The 20,485-nt window shown below is 46.1% G+C and overlaps 1 protein-coding gene across 14 annotated transcripts in view; it reads left to right on the top strand.

The window, feature by feature from the left end:
- Nucleotides 1–20,485, top strand: part of Dim1 (thioredoxin-like protein Dim1) — a 126,568-nt gene that overhangs the window by 35,544 nt on the left and 70,539 nt on the right. For 10 of the 14 annotated variants that reach the window (XR_012888762.1, XM_037417963.2, XM_075883295.1 and 7 more), the window contains one exon: nucleotides 17,333–17,496. Coding sequence is in view for 13 of the 14 variants with exons in the window: in XM_075883295.1 (XP_075739410.1) it covers nucleotides 17,333–17,496 (164 nt within the window). In the remaining variant the exon portion in view is untranslated. Of the gene's footprint in view, nucleotides 1–7,312; nucleotides 7,911–8,048; nucleotides 8,107–16,481; nucleotides 16,593–17,332; nucleotides 17,497–20,485 lie in introns of those variants that run through there. The other 4 variants (XM_075883297.1, XM_037417964.2, XM_037417966.2 and 1 more) reach the window with 4 other exon arrangements.

Below are 20,485 nucleotides of genomic sequence, written 5' to 3'. Positions count from 1 at the left end.
GTCGGTCAGCATGTTAGGGAATCGTTGTGAGTGGCAGTCAACTTGTTCGAAGTACGGAAAGAGCGCAATGAGAGTGTCTTTTCATATCACGTATGTGTTACACATCAACACGACCACACTATCAAAAGGGGAACAGCGCATAGTCGAATATCATTGCTAACAAGTAACACGCAGGTATCGTTGAATTTCAGTTAATCTGTAGACCTTGCGTCCACGTAAAAGTGGTAATACAGTGTTAACCGCGAGAGGCTGGATAGGTGAGGCCATCTAGAGGTGCAAAAAAAGAACCCGGCAAGTAGGAAACGTATTCTATTTCTTTGCTGATGCTCCTTCGGGATAGCTATATTGCATTTACCCCTCTGCATATACCTGAATTCTCTGTACGCCAAAACACACCGATATAGCTAACTGAGATACACGAGTGAACATGGCTGAAGCATGCATCCTCTGGCACCTCTGGGCAAAAATAATTCACAACGTTGCGAATCGTGGGGATTCCAAGCTCCTGACTATTGTATTGAACCTGTTTCGACACTTTGTACGGTGACGACAGCAATGCAGGTGACAAGGCATGACTGAATGTATCCGCCTAGCATATGAAATGTTTGCGGAGCAGCTGAGCATGACATCACTTTTTTCTGTGGAGAAGTGTTCAGCTGTGGCGGGATCTGGAGGTGAGCCCCGCCGCGGTGGTCTAGTGGCTAAGGTACTCGGCTGCTGACCCGCAGGTCGCGGGTTCGAATCCTGGCTGCGGCGGCTGCATTTCCGATGGAGGCGGAAATGTTGTAGGCCTGTGTGCTCAGATTTGGGTGGGTTTGGGTTTATTTCCAACACAAAAAGTTGGGGGTTCCCCAGGCAAAAAAGCTGTTGAAAAACAGCTTGAAAGGACCTGGGGGACTGTACAGGCAGCAGCGAATAAAGAGTATAACACGACATGATACAACTTATACAACTTGACAAAATATGATAGCATCGGTACATAGCAAAGTAAATATAAGGAGGTACAACAAAAATGCACAGATACAGCGAAATAAATGTAACAGGGAAATGCATCAGAAATTAAAATGCACCCATATAACTACGATAACTGCACATACTGAAAATGCAAAGGTTTGAACGTATAAAAAATGCAATGCAAGAACAGTGGTGCAGTGACAGTTAATGAGGTTATGCTGTAACGGTGGCACAGTCATTTATTAGGAAAACCCTTAATTGTTTTTTAAATCTATGGAATGGGATATCAAAATTTATTTGTGAAGATACACGATTTATTAGTGCAGGTATCTGATAAGTGAGGGCTGACCTTCTGTAGTTCGTACGTGTGCTTGGTATTGGTGTCTGTGTATTACGTAGTGGATAACGTCTTGATGTTGCATGTGCCATGTCTATCAGATCATGTTTCTGTATGTGCAGGAGGAGTTTATAACCGTATAATTTGGTTGGTTTTTTATACTTAACAAATAAAGGATTTGTGGGTAAGTCCTTTGGCTCACCAAAATAGTTCTCGAAAAGTCTGAGCACTTTCTTTTGAATTGTTTCCAGTTTGTAGTAAGTAGTTGTGGTACCCGAAACAAGTGTGCAATAAGATAAGCGGGAATAGAAATGTGCGTAATATATCACCTTTTTTTTAGATGTAAAGAAATTAAATGGGATAGTTTAAATATTATACCGACGGCTCTGCTTAGCTCTGAAGTGAGTTTATTGATGTGTGTATTCCACATGCTTTCTTCAAACCATACGCCTAAAAATTTCGGACATTTTACGCGCTCTAAGACGGTGCCCTAATACGTTAGCGTAAGCTCTGTGTCACAGGGCTTATTAACGGGCTTAAAGAGGACGTAATTAAATTTCTTTTTATTTAGGGATAGTTTATTAGCGTGAAGCCAACCTTCCAACTGAACAAGATATTCGTTTATCACTTTCTGAAGCTGAGTAAGTGTGTGCGCTGAAAAAAAGACGTTGGTGTCGTTAGCATACATTACTAACTTTGGAGAGTTAGGAATAATAAATAAGTCATTAACGTACAATTAAATAACAAGGGTCCCAGAATCGACCCCTGGGGCACTCCTTGTTTTATCGTGGTTGTAGGGGAGGTAACATCTCCGATTTTGACACACTGCTTTCTGCAAGAAAGATAATTCTTTAAAAGATCTAGGGCAATGCCGTGAATGCCATAGTCATTAAGTTTCAGTAGCAGAATGTCGTGATTAACGCAATCAAACGCTTTCCTTAGATCAATGAAAAGACCTACACTGTAGAGTTTGTTTTCAATGTCATGTAGTATTTTATCCTTTACATGTAACAAAGCTAGCTCAGTGCTTTTCTTTTTCTGGAAACCGTATTGTGCATCGTTTATGATTTGGTGCTTATTTATGAAATTAACAAAACGCGTGTTGATGACATTTTCAAATACTTTAGATAACACAGGTAGCACCGAAATGGGTCTGTAATCACCAACAGCACCTCCCTTAAGTATTGGGCATATGCGAGCAAGCTTCAGATCTGAGGGGAAGATTCCAGTTTCAAACATTCTGTTAATAATATGTGTTAATGGTGAAGATATAAGAGCCGCAACGTATTTAATGGGTAAGGCACTTAGCTCATCAATTTCTGCCGAAACATTGTTTCTAATGTTTCCCACTAATTTTTGTACCTCTTGTGGACTTGTAGGGAATAAACTAATTGAGTGTAGCAACCTTTTGCGTTTATGTGTAGTAACATGACAACTTTCAGAACTGAGATTTGTTTGAAATTCACCCACATTCCTAAAGTGTTCATTCATTTCTGTGAGTGCTTCCAATTACGTTTTGCCATGGGCAAAAGCTGCAATGTTAATATGACGTTTTACTTTCGAGTTGTTTGATAAATTATTTACTTCGTTCCACAGCTTTCTGGGTTCATTAATTATAGTAGCAAAAAGCATTTGATAGTAGCAGGTCTTAGCCTTTTTCAAATCGGCGTTTCACTTATTACGGTATCTTTTAAATTCGCTAAGAAGAGCAGCGTCACGTGTGTGTACAAATGCATGATACATTCTGTTTTTATGTTTTATTCTTTTGTACAAACATCTACTAATCCAAGGCTTGCGAATTTTTTTCTTCCTGCGGAATGGAACAAGTGGGAAGTGTCGGTCATAGATAACCTTAAGTGCTTCATTGAAAAGACTGTATGCTTTATCAGGGTCTTTTTCTGCGTAAACGAAGTTCCACTGTGTGGTTTCCAGCGCATGATAAAATTCGTTAAGCTGATCCGAGTTCATTCTACGATAACACGGCTTTTGGCTTGAGTCGCGCCTGTCACTATCAAGCGGAAAAAATGTGAAGATAGGCAGGTGATCGCTTACATCGAGTGATAATATACCACTGGTGCATGTTTGACTGGGGGCGTTTGTGATACTTACATCGAGCAAAGTGGCCTTGTGGGTGGTAAGACGTGTAGGTTGTGTGATGACATTGGAACAGGCAAACAAGTCTAGAATAGCTTTCAGCTGCTCACATGATGCATCCCCACTGAGCATGTAAACATTTACATCACCCATGATAAGGAATGGACTACGCATCACATGGAGTTTGCGCAGAAGTTTTTCTATAAAAATGAAAAGTTCAGACTTATACCCATTGGGAGGTCGATAAACAGCTGCAACTATTACATTTTGCACACACATTGTGAGACACTCTATATGAGACGTTATACAGGTCGTCGTCGATAACGTCATGAATGAGGGTATCTTTAACATACATACTGATCCCACCACCCCGATTCGAAGAACGAACAATGCCATTATGAACATAACTCGCAAACTGTGGTGGGCTATCTTTAGGAGTCAGCCAAGATTCCGTAAAACACAAAACATGAAATTTACTCTCAAAACGGTTGAGGAACAGGCCGATGTCATCCGTTTTGTTTCTAATGCTGCGAGCATTTAGATGAAATGCAGCAAACTGTTCAGACAACACTTTGAAGATGCACAAGAGATTATCTTGGTCATAATATTGACAATCTGAAACATTGGCCATCCTGGGGTAATTAAAAACAGCCCAAGTACTCGGAGTTCATTTACTAATGCATCTTATCTATATCTTCCCGACAACAGATTCCGAGTCTCTCTGATTTTCGCGCGAAGGTTTTCTCTCCTTGCGTCCAGACGAATCGCCAATCAACTTCCCGTTTCTTTGCCACTGCAGCATTAAGCAACTGTTTACCCTGACGGGTTAAGTTTTCATTTACAAAGATTGGTGCTGAGCTCTTAAGACCAATTTCTCTAGCCGAGGGCCTCACTTTTCTAGCTTTCATGAGAACGGCATTTCGCTTGTCGCGTCGCACAAAACGTACAACAATGCTCCTAGTTCCTTCCTTTGATACGCCCATTCTATGACAGGTATCAATATCAGATTCCGTGACCGGTTCCTGGACTGCGGCACACAACTTTTTCACAATCTCAAATGGCTCTCCTTCATTTGGCGCACCTTTAATTTCAAGGTTGTTAGCACGGGTATATTGCTCGAGCTCTTCCACTTTTATTTGTAGCTGTCGATTTTCTGTCATTAGTTTCTCGTTAGCTTTCCGTGTTATTACTAGTTCCTCGCGCAAAGCCTTAAGTTCTTGCGAGAGCAAATTGACATTGTCACAAGTCTCACTACAGTGATCAACGCTCTGTTTGAAACCACGGAGCTCGGCCCGGATTTCTTTCTTGAAATCCTCAGGCGCTTTGTTAATATCCTTCGTCATGTCAAGAAACACGAAACACAATAGTTTGGCAGCAGTGCAAAAAGTTAAAACGATTATAATTCTATCGCAAGTGGAACAACGCTCACCTGCATGGAAAAATATACAGTATCAAGCGATGTGAAGTAGATGTGCACTGCCGTCAAACTGAAGATCACCCGGTGGATGTTCGGTTTATATGTGCAGGGTCAAGAAGCCACGTGACATGCGCAGGAGTAGTATGCCTTGCTTCCACCACCAACAGCTGATGTGGCCAGCAACCGATGGATCCGATCCTTTTTCCGCTTCTAAGGGCAGTTTTGCTGTGCACGCTTCAAACAGGCTTCATGGAAAAATATACAGTATCAAGCGATGTGAAGTCGATGCGCACTGTCGCCAAACTGAAGATCACCCGGTGGATGTTCGGTTTATATGTGCAGAGTCAAGAAGCCACGCGAGATGCGCAGTAGTAGTATGCCTTGCTTCCATCACCAACAGCTGATGTGGCCGGCAACCGACGGATCCGATCCTTTTTCCGCTTCTAAGGGCAGTTTCGCTGTGCACACTTCAAACAGGCTGCTTGGAAAAATATACAGTATCAAGCGGTGTGAAGTCGATGCGCACTGCCGCCAAACTGCACGTGCACGTTGAAGAACCCCAGGTGGTCAAAATTTCCAGAGCCCTCCACTACGGCATCTCTCATAATCATATGGTGGTTTTGGGACATTAAACCCCACATATCAATCAATCGGGGATGTGAAGGTGATCGCGAGGTAGTGCCACTGCTGGTGCTAAAAGTGGCGGGATTGCCCACCGTTTTGAAAAGTGCTAGATATCACTCATATGAATCAATAAAACTGATAGTTATTCATCCCTCAGTTGTGTTTTAGTTCGCGAATCGCTGCTACGGGGTCTATAGCTACCCGCCGACCCGAAAATCTTGGCATGAGTAATTTTGATGTCAGTGCTCTTTTACCATGCACTGGAAGGACCACAACGAGCACAGATGCAAAACCCTGTTTGAAAGGGCCACAGTGGTTTGCCAGCACCAAGTGCAAACTATGAGAAATTGGCCAATGACAGATGCCAGCAAATGGCATGCTGCTTGGGGTAACTTTCTGTTATTGTTCATTATAGCGGCGATTAATGGGATTGTACTTTGAATTAAAAAAAATTCCCTTTTTAGTGCCACATTGTCTTGTGTTATCATCTTTGTTATGTGCGATCTTTCCACTTATCAGATGTGCAGGTGCTGACACCCCCTGTAAAGTTCTTTGCTTTGTGTGGTGCACGTTTCTCGTACAGAAGCCGTATTTCGGGGGTGACAACTATTAAGCGATAGGTGGCGTGTTCGTGAGCGGCGATCACCACTATCATCACCATGGTTGGTAGAGAACGTTAGCGCTGGCGGTGACCCCTGGCGGCAGGCAGGCCTTGGTGGCGGCAGAGAGAGTTGGGCGAGTCTCTTCTGCGCGTGGCGTTTGTCGAAACGGTTGTCTCTAGTGTGGGCCCGGTGCGTGGGACCGCGGGTTGCGGGACGGGGGGCCTTTGTGGTAAGTCAAGCGTTGGCGATGGCGCCTTGGGGGTGTCATTGTGTTTGTCATGTTTTGGAGTATTGTGTAAGGTTGTTTAGCGTATGATTGATGTATAATAATTCGGCAGGCTATATCGTCGTTCTAAAATTAGGTAAATAAGTTTATGTTGCTGTTTGGTTTGTACCGGCCACGTCTACTGTGTCTGTTCACTTCAAGAGCGTGGCGCTTGCCAAATCGAGACCCCATGGAGCCAATGTACTCTACGTCATTGTCCTCTTGCAACACTACCCTCTTTCTTAGATGACCTCCTCACTATTCTACACTAACCGCCTGCTAGTGGGCACCCTGACTTTTTCACCATGAGATGAAAGCTTTCATAGTCATCTGGAGTCGGTTGCAGATGTACGCCTGCAGCCCATTCCAAGGTCACCGCACAGAGTGATTTGCAATCTCTGCAGCACACAGTAAACCAAGTGGAACGTACCTTACCTCTGCAGTGATCGCTTGGCCAAATCCACTTCTCAGCTTCAAGAGATTATAGCTTTGTCTTGGAATTTCAGCTGGTACTTTATTTTCCGGTGATGTCTGCACCAGGGCTAATGCGACCTCTGCATGACCTTTCTCCACTTAACAGGGTATTCTTCATTTCTCATTAATTAGAAAAAGTGGAAATTTAAGGTGCTGCTCGCACTGTTGACTAGATGTAACACCAGGCGATATACTCTAAGAGCTGGAAGCTTCTTTCAGTTAGTTTATTATGACAAAAGGCGGCAGCCAGTACTGCCTGCAGCATCATCCAACATGGCTCTAGGCTACAGCGGCACAACCTGGTGGTACACGACATGAGGGCTCATTCAGACACCACATTAATGAGGACTAATGGTTCCAAGGAAAGTACTGTAGCGGGTGTCACTACTAGTAAGTGAAATGTATATGCGAAGGAAGAGGAGTGGACACAAAGATACCTTGCCCCTGGCCGAGACCTTCGAATAACACAGCCAATGCTCCACCAACTTTATAGCGAGACAACAACTATCATCAGGTGTCAGCAGGAGGTTCAGTCCCTGCCAGCAGCACGCTATCTCTTCATCCACTTTTCTTTTTCACATTTACATTTCAACTACAGTAGAATCTCGTTATAACGAAGCGGGATATAACGAACTAATGGATATAACGAAGCAATTGTAATTCCCCTTGAAATTCCCATAGACGCCCATGTATTAAACCTCGTTTTAACGAAGCGAAAATTTCCTCACAATGGATATAACGAACCATTCTTTGACCACAACGAGCATTTACTGATCATTTTGGTATACGTGAATTCAATATCTTATAGCGCGCGCCGGTTCACGTCCCATCACGGCAGCGGTAATTCAAAACTCGCGCCTTGCGCCGCCTGCCAACACGCGCGTGGGTGCACGTCGCCCTGCCTCCCCTTTCCTCAGGAACTGATGGACTCGCCCGCGCAGCAACTCGCGCGAGCGTGCGCGTCAGCCGACCTCCCCTCTCCTGTGGAACTCGTTGACCCGCCTGCGCATCTGACCTCCTCCTTCCCTCAGCTCCACGCTAGGTCGGCGGAGATTGCGGCTTTGTTGGCTTTGTGCTTGGTTCCTTGTTGTTCGCTGTGGAAGAGCAACACCCCTCCGCCGCTAGACATGGACAACGGCAAACGTAAGCGCAAAATCATCACAATTGAGCAGAAGTCTGCAATGTTGAGAGCCGTTGAGTCCGGCGTCAAGAAAAAAAAAGTGGCCGAAGATTTCGGCGTATTGTTCTTTATTATTGCATTGTTCTTTATTATTTTGCTAGTTTTTTGCCTTCCGACGGCCGTTTTTCTCTGCGCGGCGGGCTGCTGTGATATTCGGTGGTGAGTACATTCTCTCTTGCTGGCTAATTGTCGGTAGAAATGGATATTGGCTATAACGAACTAATGGTTATAACGAAGTAATTACGACTCCCCCTTCAACTTCGTTATAATGACGTTTGACTGTACTGCACTTTTCTTGGCTGTCTCTTCTCGTTGCTACCCATTAAATCTCTATTTCCAACATCAATTCCAAGCGCCATCTTGCAATCTCTTTCAATGCAAGCGAAACACAGCATGCAGCCAAGGTGCATTGTTTGATGCCCTGTTGAATATTGAGCACGTTTTTTTGCGATGGTGTTGTGTTAGCTTGTCATTTTGTGTGATGTGCTTTTTGCAAAATTTACCACCCGCTTGGCTAAGTCTTTCGCCTGCATCCAGTCTTGTGGTATTAGCTGTCACGAGACGTGTCACAAGTTTTCCTTCAATTTCTCATGCATGCACACACCGTATAACTACAGGTACTAGTACGGTTGCTGACATCTAAAAACGTTACTGGCAATCGTGCAGACCTGTGTGAGACATTTCTGCGGCCATGAGGAACAATAAACAAACGTACGCCGGTTTTCCTTTTTCTCCACCTGCACTCGCTCCTGCCAAATTTGGAGGCTGCTTATTAGTTAAAAGGTCCACCTCAAATGACTTGGCTCGTGCTGCAAATGCTTATGGGTACTTGGTCATTGTTTGCCTTCTGGGGGCATTGCTATAATTGAAATAGCAGTGCTTGTATGCACTGTGCAGGAGTTTGATAGTGTTGTATGGTTTGTACATATTTTTGTACATTAAATTGTTCCAAATCTTGTTTTAGCTGTTGCACCCCTGACACTTTCTGCATGTGTTTTAAAGATAAAAGTAAGTCATTCTGATGATCAGCTTTTTAATTTCCTATACCTGATGTACTGCTTCTGAAAAACTAACTTGTCAAACATTTTTTTATATGCTTGTCTCTTTTATCACTAAAAGTTGTGGCAACACCAAGGCTATAATACGAGATATGTTAAATGTGTCCGCAGTGGTTCCTCTTTGTCTGAAACTATATCATTTTGTGTTCTTCTCTGGCATATAAACCAGAGGTGTTAGGGGTACAAGGTTGATGATGGCAGGTACGGTGGGTTTTTTTACGGTAGCTCGATCCCCGCCCTCGTCCGCATATCTGATGCTCACCAGTGAAGAGATGCGTTCTTTGAGATACAGAACATAGGTTTATTTACATCATGAGAAAGATGTACAGTGATTCAGCAGAGATTGCAGCTCAGATTCAGCTATGTACAAAGATTCAGCTCTTATTTACGAATTCCTTTGACTTTTATAGCCCATCGTCTCCTTACATAAAGGTTCGAAGAAGGCAGTGACCACTCTTGTCACGAAACCAGTGACGTGAAACCTCGGTGGTCCACCCACCAGAAATGGTGCAGAAATCGGGCCACTCATGAGGAGAAGAACGTGGGTAAGAATGTCCAATGGTTATCACGAGCGCACCACACAACGCACACGGCCCACGCCTTAAAGGCAACGTAGGGCAAGGAGGTAGAGTTTGGTGGAGAGGTATAGTCGAGCTCCTCCGGGGAGATGGCCGTTGACACGAACGTCAGTAGCGATCCATGTCTGCTTTCAGCCACAGGCTTCCAGAACTTCCTTGAACATGGCAGTCCAAGTGCTCGATCCCTGAAAACGGCTACTTCGATGCCTTCCCACGCTTTCGAACTGTTGGAGCCTTGCGACGACCTCGCATAGGCGATGATAGCCGAGTCGAGAGGTTTACTTCATGAGAACTGCCACAGTGACACCGGCTCACGCTGTTCGAACCCGTTTAACATAAGGGTTGTTTGCAATGGTTCCGCTGAGTTCCTGGTAACCCGACCACACCGAACTGCCTGGCTCACCTGCAGGACAGCGTTGTGTTTGGTGCTTCTGACCGGGTGCTGATGGGGTTGAAAGCATTCTAGCAGACCGACCTACGCACAAATGCATCTGCTGAGATGAACTGACGGACAAAACGTAACAGCTCCTCCGCCGCCCTGAAAATCTCGGCTGGCCAGCGCTCCCAACTGTTGGGCACGAAGAGAACGGCTGGTGACGAGGACGATGGCCTGACTTAGACTCCAGCTGCGAACTCGTAAACAACTCTCAAACGACCTCACAATGATCAACAACAGCAAGGCAAGCCACACAACACAATACCATGCTGCAGTCAAGCACATTGGACTCTCTTAAATCTCTCCAGGCTTCTCAAGAAACACAAACAAATGAACAAACTGCTACTCTCGAATTTTGACACAATTTCGTGCCGCCAAAGTTGCAACAATCATAGATGTGGAGATGCTTACTGAAGATGGAACAATTTGCCGTGCGAGAAAAGCGCACAAAGGCAAATAGAATTTGGCCCGAGATAACCATAAACAGCCTCTTTCAAAGCTAGCTTTCTCCTACCATCCGCACTACTAAGTTGTAACTAACATATGCTATCTTCTCACAACCTTAATTAAAGACAACCAACTACATGGTTTTCTCAGGAATGCTGCCTGAACCTACACAAAGTGTCTGTGCGCATTCTTCATTCTCTAATTACATACTTAAAAACGTCACTATTACCTAGTTGTAGACACCCTGACACCAACGAAAACTCTCTCACAACAGATCAAACTGAGTCTTTTAACCAGACGTGCCAACCCCACAGTTCTTAAAGTACTACAGGAGATGACAAAAAATACTAAAACCAAGTACAAAAATACTAAAATAGCGCTTTATTTTCTAAGAACTGGCTTAGATGAATGGAATACAAAAGAAACATTTCACAAAAGAGGCACAAAAAGTTCTCAAGTCTCGGAAGTGGAGGGGTGGGCTAACATAGAGGCTGTGGCAGCCTTGGCCTTCCTCAGAAAGTTTTTGTCAAAGACCTGTTCGTGGCACTTTCCCGAGTGTGACTGGGCACATCTTGCGACAAGCAACTGCTCCACAGTCTTTTTCGACATGGAGGCACAGAACTGGGTGTGCGCCTTTTTCACTTTGCTGAAGACTCTTTCACACTCCGCATTACTATGCGGGAGTGTTAGGACCCCCAACATAAATTTTGAAAGTCTGGCATACTTAAAGCTGCCATCCACTTCTCGTAAACCGGACACCGCCCGCCATTGCTCATCAATCTGCTGCCTTAGGTACTTCAGCGAGTAATTCTTCCAACTGAAGACGCGTGAACTCTGCCTGAATGTCGTCCAGAGCAGAATTCACATCTTGCCCCTCTTGAAGTGGTAGCAGCACTGGGAAGCGGTTGATTAAGTACTTGACATCAGAAAACCTGGCGTGTTCAATGGACGCAAGCTTTGCTACTTCTGCACTCTTCAACAGCTCACACTTCAGTGGAAATTTCAGGATCATGTACTCCGTTGCTGCAACGAAGAACCTTCTTATATGTGTAAAAAACTCTTCCCTTGCTTCTTTTTTTAGGCCTTCCAAGGTCTGTGTGGTCCGACTACCAATTACAATATCTTCATTATCTCTTTGGCTGACGGAAGATTTGTAGTCAACGTCAGCCAACACATCAGCTTTTTTGATCACTGAAGGTTTTACAAAACGCAACATGATCTCTCTTAGCAAGTTACTAAGCACTTCACGCAGCAAGTGCACTTGAGGGGCTCCAGACTGCAGGAACACGTTCACCTTTTCAAACTCTGGGATTACAGACAGCAAGAAGTCACAGTATGCTCTATTTGCATCTGATTAAAGAAACATGAATAGCCTTTCTTCTCTGTTTAAGACCTTTCCTGGACGGTTTTGGGTTCGCTTGGGAGCTGTATCCGACACGGGGACATTTGTGTCCAGTCTTGGTCTTTTGCTCTGATGACTGCTCTCCGCTTCCTTTGCATGCTTCTGAAGGTCAGTGCGAAGGTTACATGGCTTGCTGGGAAACTTGGAAACCTGCCCGGAGGGCCTTACTTCACTATGGAAGAAACTAAGCAGTGGCTGCCACTGGTCCACAAGCCGTTTCAGGCTCCTTCCAAGAGAGAGCCACCTGATGCTGACATGCTTTAAAATTTTCTTGGTCTCTACATCGTGGAGAGACTGAAAAGCTTTCAGCTTGTCCTTCCTTTTTGAGCTTTTCTCGAGGTAGTAGAAAATGTCAACTAGCACCTCATCCACATTCAGTGAAGGCATGCTGAGCCTTTCTGTGCTGCCAGATTGATCAAATGGCAACAGCAGCCCATGATGGCATTGTTCTCATGGCTTTCTTTCAGCACAGCAGCCACTCCGTTTTTTAATCCAATCATGACTGGCGCGTTATCACACGCCATGCCGATGCAGTTCTGGAGCGGTATCTTTTTGCTCGTTAGCGTGTCCACAATAAGTGCACCGATGTTTCGTCCCGTGGAGTTACCTTCAAGGGCAGGCATCGCGAGCAAGGCAGTGCGAACAGTACTATCACAGAACGTCACCACGATTGGATACAGTTTTGCATCGTTGCCGGCGTCATTGCTCCCGTCTGTGGCAACTGAGAACGGAGCGTGCTGCAAGTGACTTATCATTTCGTCGATAGCTTCATTGGCCATTTCCTTCACAATCGCCGTAGTCTTCGTACGGGCGCAGGCGTAGTTCTTAGCTTCCTTCGAGTCCGGAAACATTTTTCGAAAGAGGTCTCCAGCGTGATCAGCAGCCGTGAACGGCACGTTGTGTTCAATCAGGAACGCAGTAAAAAGGCACTCCGCTCGAGTTGTAGTATCGAGATCCGCTTTGCTGAAGTACCCTCCAAGTTTCCCGTTAGAGTCCACAAGTTTCGCCGAGTCTTTGTGTTTCTTCGTATTCACATGTAGCAGAATATCCCGGCGACCAGCGTGCGAAATGTTCACATCACAGCAGCACAAACTACAAAATGCGTACCGCTCACCTTTACGCGACCTCTTAATAAATGGAAAGTCAGTCGAATAGCTGGGAATAAAAACTTGAAAGTATTTCTTCTCAGACATCTCGTGAGCTGCTAGGGCTGAACCATACGCTACCGCTCCGCAAAAACATGTGCAAGGCACCTCCCGCAGCGCATGGTAACAAAGAAAGTCGAGCACATTTCCGCTATCCGCGAAGTCAATGCCTTTTGGCTTTAACTTTGACTCTGGATATAAGCCAATACAGTGTTGCCTGCATAGCCCCGCAAAAAAAAAAAGGCCAGATTCAGCTGGTGCAGTTGACTGTCTGAAGCAGCGCGTTCAGTTTGCGAACTTTTCGACCCGAAACATGAAAAATCGTAAAAATATAGTTGTCATTACGATACTCGTAAAAATGTGCTGAAAATCGGGCACTTTACGATAAAATCGTAAAACTTGGCAGGTATGCTTTTAACTCTTTAAAATGTATCCCTAACTTCAACGTTCGGTAAAGCGCCACCCTCAGCTCAAGAGATCACAGAATCCCTAAGCACTCTCTAAAATAGCATAATAAAGGGAATAAACCTCTCATACTACACGTTCATTTGCTGAATGTAGCCTCATGTCGGCCCATGTTTTTAAATAACGCACAGGTCTCTGCTGTGCGCCCTAGCATGACATCATACTCTCATACAAAGAGCGGTAGCGTACCAACACACACCTAACCATAGGCCATATCCCTATAACCTAGGCACCACTAAACACGCATCTGAATGTAAATGTTCACAAAGAACAACACAAAAAAAATAACGCTAGATGCCGAACACGTCTAGAGCTCCTAACGAAAACTGCATAGGTTTTGTGCTAAAACCCTGCATAAAATGATTCTCAAACATGAGCGTTTTGAGATTTGCTTAGTTTTATTCTAAAACATTTCTTAACAATGTTCATCTCTCATAATACAGTGTAAACAACTACAAAGCATACAATCCTCGGCTCTGCTTGACAACACTACCACGCTTTCAAAACTAGTGGGCGTACAAATTTTCATTCCCGACTAAGGTGCTTTAAAAAAAAAAGGACACTCATCTCACGTAGTCGGATTACTGATGCGGGTCACTGCTTCCACATAACTCTTAACAACTTGACTCAAAACTTCTACAATTCTTTAAAAAAAAAACGAGAAGTGAAAAACTGTAGCTAGACAAACTAATCGCGGAGATGACAAAGGAATATTACTCTAAAACCAAAAATGAACAAGCATACAAAAAATTTGACCTTCAAAACCTCATGTGTCGTATTCTTCAGCTTACAGGTGCCTCTCACTCTTTAATCGTACACATGGCGGTCGTGGTCCTGGCAGACTTTGAAAACCTCCAAGGCCATAATGTGCACGAACGCCAAACTGAACTGCGTTGTCATGCCTAATTCGCGATACCGGCCTGCTTCTGTCAGTTCGTCGAAGGGGTCTCATGCAACGCGTGAGAAAGAGTGGCACCGCCACTCTTGGGCTTGCACTCGTGCGGTGCTTAGCCCCTGTGGCCTTTCGTCTAGGACCACGTCGACCTTCCTGTCTTCGCTAAACTGTAAACCTCTGCCGCGAATTCCGTCGCGGGGATGCGTGCTGTAGAATACCACTTCGCCGCTGGCGCCTTGCTGCACGACACAAAGGCTTGTTCAGTGAACTGGCCGGTGATCTGCTCTTCTTTCATTCGCCCGGCTGCTTGTCACCCTTTCCATGCCTTCGCATTGCTGCGTTTTTTCGCTTCGCTCTTTTACGGCAACATTTGCTGGCGACCTATTTCTCACTACTAGGAAGCTCACCTAAGGTTGTGTCATCGGTGGAATTACAACTCAAGGGCGCTTCTACACAGCCTTCTGTACCACTTCCGCGCTTCGTTTTTTTAGCACTGTTGCCATGTTGAGCCGATTCATCTGTGGTAACCCTGTACTCACGCGCCCAACTAAACTGGCGCCTCCCACTTCATTTCACTTGCGAAGGTCCCGCTGTTCATTTTTCTATCGTCCGGCAGTTCAGATGCATACAAATTAACATTGATGCTGACGCCAAACTCCTAGTTCTGCTTGCTGCGCTGATAGGTTTCGAACCTTTGTCAACACGCGTAGTGCTGCCTGCCTCACTCGTGGCTCTCGGACGTTTCTTGCGTCTGCGCCGCTTCTTGCGACTCGCCTACGAGCCTCCCGAACGCATTTCAAGCTCACGAACCCTCTCACAGCTTTAATCAGCTGTTTCAATCGCGCAGTCCAAGGGATTTTCGAGAAAATTGTCCTCTTTCTCACACCGCTGGCTGGCCGACAGCTTAACGCGCTTAAGAACAGTGCCACTGTTTTCCTTTAAACAGTCTAGCTCGCATATCAGTGAGCTATCTACCACTGCACTGTTTTCCCCACTCTCTGCATTCGCTGCTTCTCCTGAGCTTTCTTTGGTGTTCTTGATCACTTGAACCTCGTTTGCAAGAGCCACCATCGTGACAACCACAGTTGCGGTCTAAACCTGCTTTACAGCTATCCTAGCTGTTTCGCTAGCATTTAACTGGCACAGCACCTCATCGCACTCGCTCTGGACATCGGCGGCCTCTCTCATTAGAGCAGCATCTTTCGCAGCTCTCACATTCGGCTCATCTTCGAACCTTCTGCTGTTTTCACATGTGCTAGCCTTCTCTACAGCTCTGGACTACACTACACTAATTGGTTTGTTGCACTTCTCGTGTGCTACACTTGCGGATGGCTGAAACTTCCACCACATAGCTTCAACTTTACGTTCTAGTAGTACAATCTCTTCCTCTTGCTCTCTTTCTTCCTTTTTTTTTTTTTTCTCATTTCCTATTTCGTTACTCCAATTTTTTGACAGCTTATAACGCGTATCCAATATTCTCCTCACTGGTGCTTTGCAAAATCAGCTCTTAAGTTTGTGACCTTCCTACCCTTTTCTCATCCTTAATACTTAGGTCATCTTTTAGCCGTGTCTTCACCTCCATGATTGCCGTTCTACTTTGGTCCTGCATCTCACAAATAGTTAGGCGATCCCTCTCACTCAATACTCACAAGTAGGTGATCTCCCTATCTCATAATCAGTGTAGGTGATCTCCCTATCTCAACACGCTAAAAAAAATGAAGCCTGGAAAGTCTAAGTAAAGACCAAGCACGCACCACTACACAGCACCATGTCGCGAGGTCCATCTAACCGCTGCCAACCAGTTGTTAGGGGTACGAGGTTGATGATGGCAGGTACGGTAAGTTTCTTTACGGTAGCTGGCTTTCTGCCGTCGTCCGGATAGCCGATGTCCGCCAGTGAGGAGACACGTTCTTAGAGAGACAGAACGTAGGTTAATTTACATGATGAAAAAGATCAAACTGTACAGTAATTCAGCAGAGATTTCAGCTCAGATTCAGCTATGTACAGAGATTCAGCTCTTATTTACAGAGATTACAGAGATGTACAGAGATTCAGCTCTTACTTAATGTCTTTGGCTTTTATAGCCCATCGTCTCCTTACACGGAGGTCCGAAGAAGGCAGTGACCACTCTTGCCACGAATCCAGTGACGTGAAGTCTTGGTGGTCCACCCACCAGAAAGGGTGCAGAAATCGGGCCACTCGGGAGAAAAAGAACGTGGGTAAGAGTGTCCAATGGTTATCGCAAACGCACCACACAATAACGCACCCAGCCCATGCCTTAAAGGCAATGCAGGGCGAGGAGGTAGAGTCTGGTGGAGAGGGAGAATTGAGCTCCGCCGGGGAGATGGCGGCTGACTCGAACGTCAGCAGTGATCCATGGCTGCTTTCAGTTATGGATCATTTCTGGAAGCCTGTGCTTCCAGAACTCTCTCGAACATGGCAGTCCAAATGCTCGATCCCTCAGAACGGCTACTTCAACGCCTTTCCACGCTTCCGAACTGTTGGAGCCTTGCGATGACCTCGCGTAGGCGACAATAGCCCAGTTGAGAGGTTGACTCCATGAGAACTGCCATAGTGACATCGTCTCACGCTGTCTGAGCCCCGTTTAACAAAAGGGTTGTTTGCAATGGTTCTGCCGAGTGTCTCGTAACTCAATAACAGTGAACTGCCTGGCCCACCTGCAGGACAGCGTCGTGCTTGTTGCTTCTGACAGGGCGCCGATGGGGTCGAAAGCATTATAGCAGACAGGCTTACACACAATGGCGTCTGCTGAGACAAACTGCCGGGCCAAACGTAACAGAGGTAATTGAAATTATGCTGGGCTCATTAATATAGGTTGTTTGTTGCAGAGTTAACCTGTGTGCATGAAGCCCGTGTGCATCACATAGTTCGAGTGTGTGAGGTTGTTGGACCGTGTAAAATGCAGGCATGGCATTCATTTTTTGGGTTTTACTTCCAGGGTGAGCAGCCATGTCGTACATGCTGCAGCACCTGCACAATGGCTGGCAAGTAGACCAGGCCATCCTGTCGGAGGAGGACCGGGTGGTGGTCATCCGCTTTGGCCACGATTGGGACCCCACCTGCATGAAGATGGACGAGGTGCTCTACTCCATTGTCGAGAAGGTACCATACAGCTATGCATGGAATCTGATCGTCCGTTTGTGTGTACGTTACTTAAAGCTCGAGGTAATGTGTCAAGTATCCACAAAAAACCCTCTGCGCTGTTGCTATCAGCCGCTGACAAAGACAGTCTGCACCGAGTATGAACAATGAAAGGCTTCTGGTGCTAGAGTCGGGGCATTCTTCCATGGCCTGTGAGTATCAGCCAAGAAGGCCATGCTAAGATCAACTAGCCTTGCTAAATGGCTTGTGTAAAACTTCTTCCTGTTTTCGAGTGACAAAATGCTGACCTGCACTATGTCCCACCTATTAAATACTGCATCCCATTTTAAATTTGGCAAAAGCTGTAGTGAAAATGGAGGCAAAGCCATGTAAAACTGCAGCTTGTTTTTATGTACAGGGAGAGCTCGTTAATTCAGAATTGTAGAGGAGCATAAATTGTTCGAATTAGGCAGAGTTTGAATTAATGGCTATAATGAACAGACATTGTGCCACACTGTGTGGGCATAGCCAAAAGAAGCCACCTCGGGACTCGCTATCGCGAATTGGGTGCTACAGTTGAACTCCTTTAATAAAGGTATGCTCCGGGCAGCAATTCTTGTCATTTATACGAGATGTCTCTTATAAGTAGGGTACCTCATATGCATTTGCTTATCAACCCGTATTGACGCGCGTATGTGCCAGTGGCGGTGACAATGAAGCAGCGCGAGTGTCCTTGGCCGAGAGCAGAGACGAAGAAGATGCAGCAGTCTTGGTCCTGTGATCGATAAAGCGTATTTGTTCGAGGTGCTTTGTATGCTCGTCGATCCCGCGTCGTCACACTGGTGGAGGTGCTGGGTAGTCTTCATGCTTGGCACCCCTTCGCGGACCCGACATTCAAGCCCGGAATCACTACCACGCGTTGACACACCAGTCCACCGTTTCAGTCGCCGTCTGATAGGCCTGGCTCCTAAGCTCAAACCCTTGCGAGAAACTGCCAGCAATTGCTTGCCTCCTTCAACCACCATCGCCACTGCAGCTCCAGTGCACATGACACTACAGAATTCCACGATTCCCGATTGTTTTCATGGTGAGACTTATGAAGACGCCCAAGACTGGCTGGACCAGTTTGAACGCTGCGTGAAGTACAACCAGTGGGCCACCCCAGAAGACAAGCTCGCGATTGTGTACTTCTATCTGAAGGACAACGCTCAGACGTGGTACATCAACAGGTACATAAATTACCTACAAGGGCGAATGAATAGCGTGCCGAAGTTATTTTCGAGAGAGCTGCCGTCGTACTGCTTGCGAATGACGTTCTCTATAAGAAGAGCTTCTCACTCGCCGGCAGCAGCTACTTGCTCGTCGTTCCTTAAGATGTCCGCCTTCATCGGAAATGCGGCTGCCGCAGCCGGGATTCGAACCCGCGACCTGCGGGTCAGCAGCAGAGTACCTTAGCCACCAGACCACCGCGGCGGGGCGGATCTTTTAAGGAGGAAAGCCAGCATAATCCGTGGTGATCTGTGACCACGCTAAATGGGCGTCCGTAAGGATTCGTTCCTTCTTCGCTTCGCCATGAGGTACTGCAAGCATGCCACGACGAACCAACCGCTGGTCACTTGGGCTACGCAAGAACATTGGCGAGGATAAGGCAAGACTATTACTGGCCAAGACTTGCCGGTGTCGTCAAAACTTACGTGCAGGCATGTCTAGATTGCCAGCGTCGCAAACCACCATCCATCAAACCAGCCGGCCTGCTGCAGCCTCTCCTAGTGCCGGCGACATTGTTCGCACAAATTGGCATGGATTTTCTGGGCCCCTTCCCAAAGTCTGCCACTGGAAACAGGTGGATAATTGTCGCCACAGATTACCTGACTTGATACGTGGAGACAGGCGCTCTGCCACGCGTAACGGCAGCTGAAGCGGCGCAATTTTTCGTCGAAGCCATCATTTTAAGACACGGTGCTCCCGCAACGGTCATCACCAACAGAGGTACTGTGTTCATGGCCCAGCTTTTAGACACCGTTTTCCGACTAAGTGGTACTGCTCACAGAAAGACAACGGCGTGTCATCCCCAGACCAACGGGCTCACCGAACATCTCAACAAGACACTAGCTGACATGATAAGCATGTACGTAGATGTAGAGCACAAGAACTGGGACGACATATTGCCCTACGTCAAGTTCGTGTACAACACGGCTCGTCAGGAGACTACTCGGAAGACACCCTTCAGTCTACTTTACAGACGCGAAGTCACGATAACGTTACATGCGATGCTCCCTCATGAAAAAGTTGGCAATGAGACAGACGCCGAACAGTTTACCCAGCGAGGAGAGGAAGCCAGACGACTTGCCAGGTTTCGAATAACCAAACAACAAGACGATGATGCCAAACATTACAACCTCCGGCAGAGAACCGTCGCATACAACGTGGGCGACAAAGTGTGGGTCTGGACACCTACCGTATTTACTCGATTCTACCGCGCCCTGGATTGTAATGCGCACCCGGATTCCACGACGAAAAAAAAAAAAAAAGTAAGACATCGATTGCAACGCGCACCCATTTTTCTCGTTGGCCCGCACGATCACACCACTCGGGAACACGACTCCTTTCAGGAGCATCTTCCTTTTAAATATGAGGTACCGGGAAAGCTTGTGCCTATCTGACGTGCAACAGAGCATTGCCGTCGCTCTAGTTTAACCGTGGCCCAATGTCAGCCCGCGAACTTGCTTCGCCCCCTTCTCGACGGTTGTGGTGCCAGGCATGTCGAAGTAAAGAGGCGTCAGATGGGCATTCCCGATTTGCCCAAGTAGGTAGCCGTTGTTGTGCCACAAGTTTAGGACGAACCTCTGAAAACTGTGAAGCTTTTCATCGTACTCCTCCGGAACCTTTTCGCATATGCCCGTTAGCCTTCGGAGGGAAAAGCCTTTCCTCTTCATAAAGTTACTTATCCAGCACCTGCTCGCTTTACACTGGCTCCGCATTAGCTCATTTTCTAAGGCTAATTGCATAG

This window comes from Rhipicephalus microplus, unplaced genomic scaffold (genome assembly GCF_043290135.1).
Source record: "Rhipicephalus microplus isolate Deutch F79 unplaced genomic scaffold, USDA_Rmic scaffold_16, whole genome shotgun sequence".
In the NCBI taxonomy this organism is placed as follows: Eukaryota; Metazoa; Arthropoda; class Arachnida; order Ixodida; family Ixodidae; genus Rhipicephalus; species Rhipicephalus microplus.
This window is presented reverse-complemented; position numbering and strand designations above follow the sequence as displayed.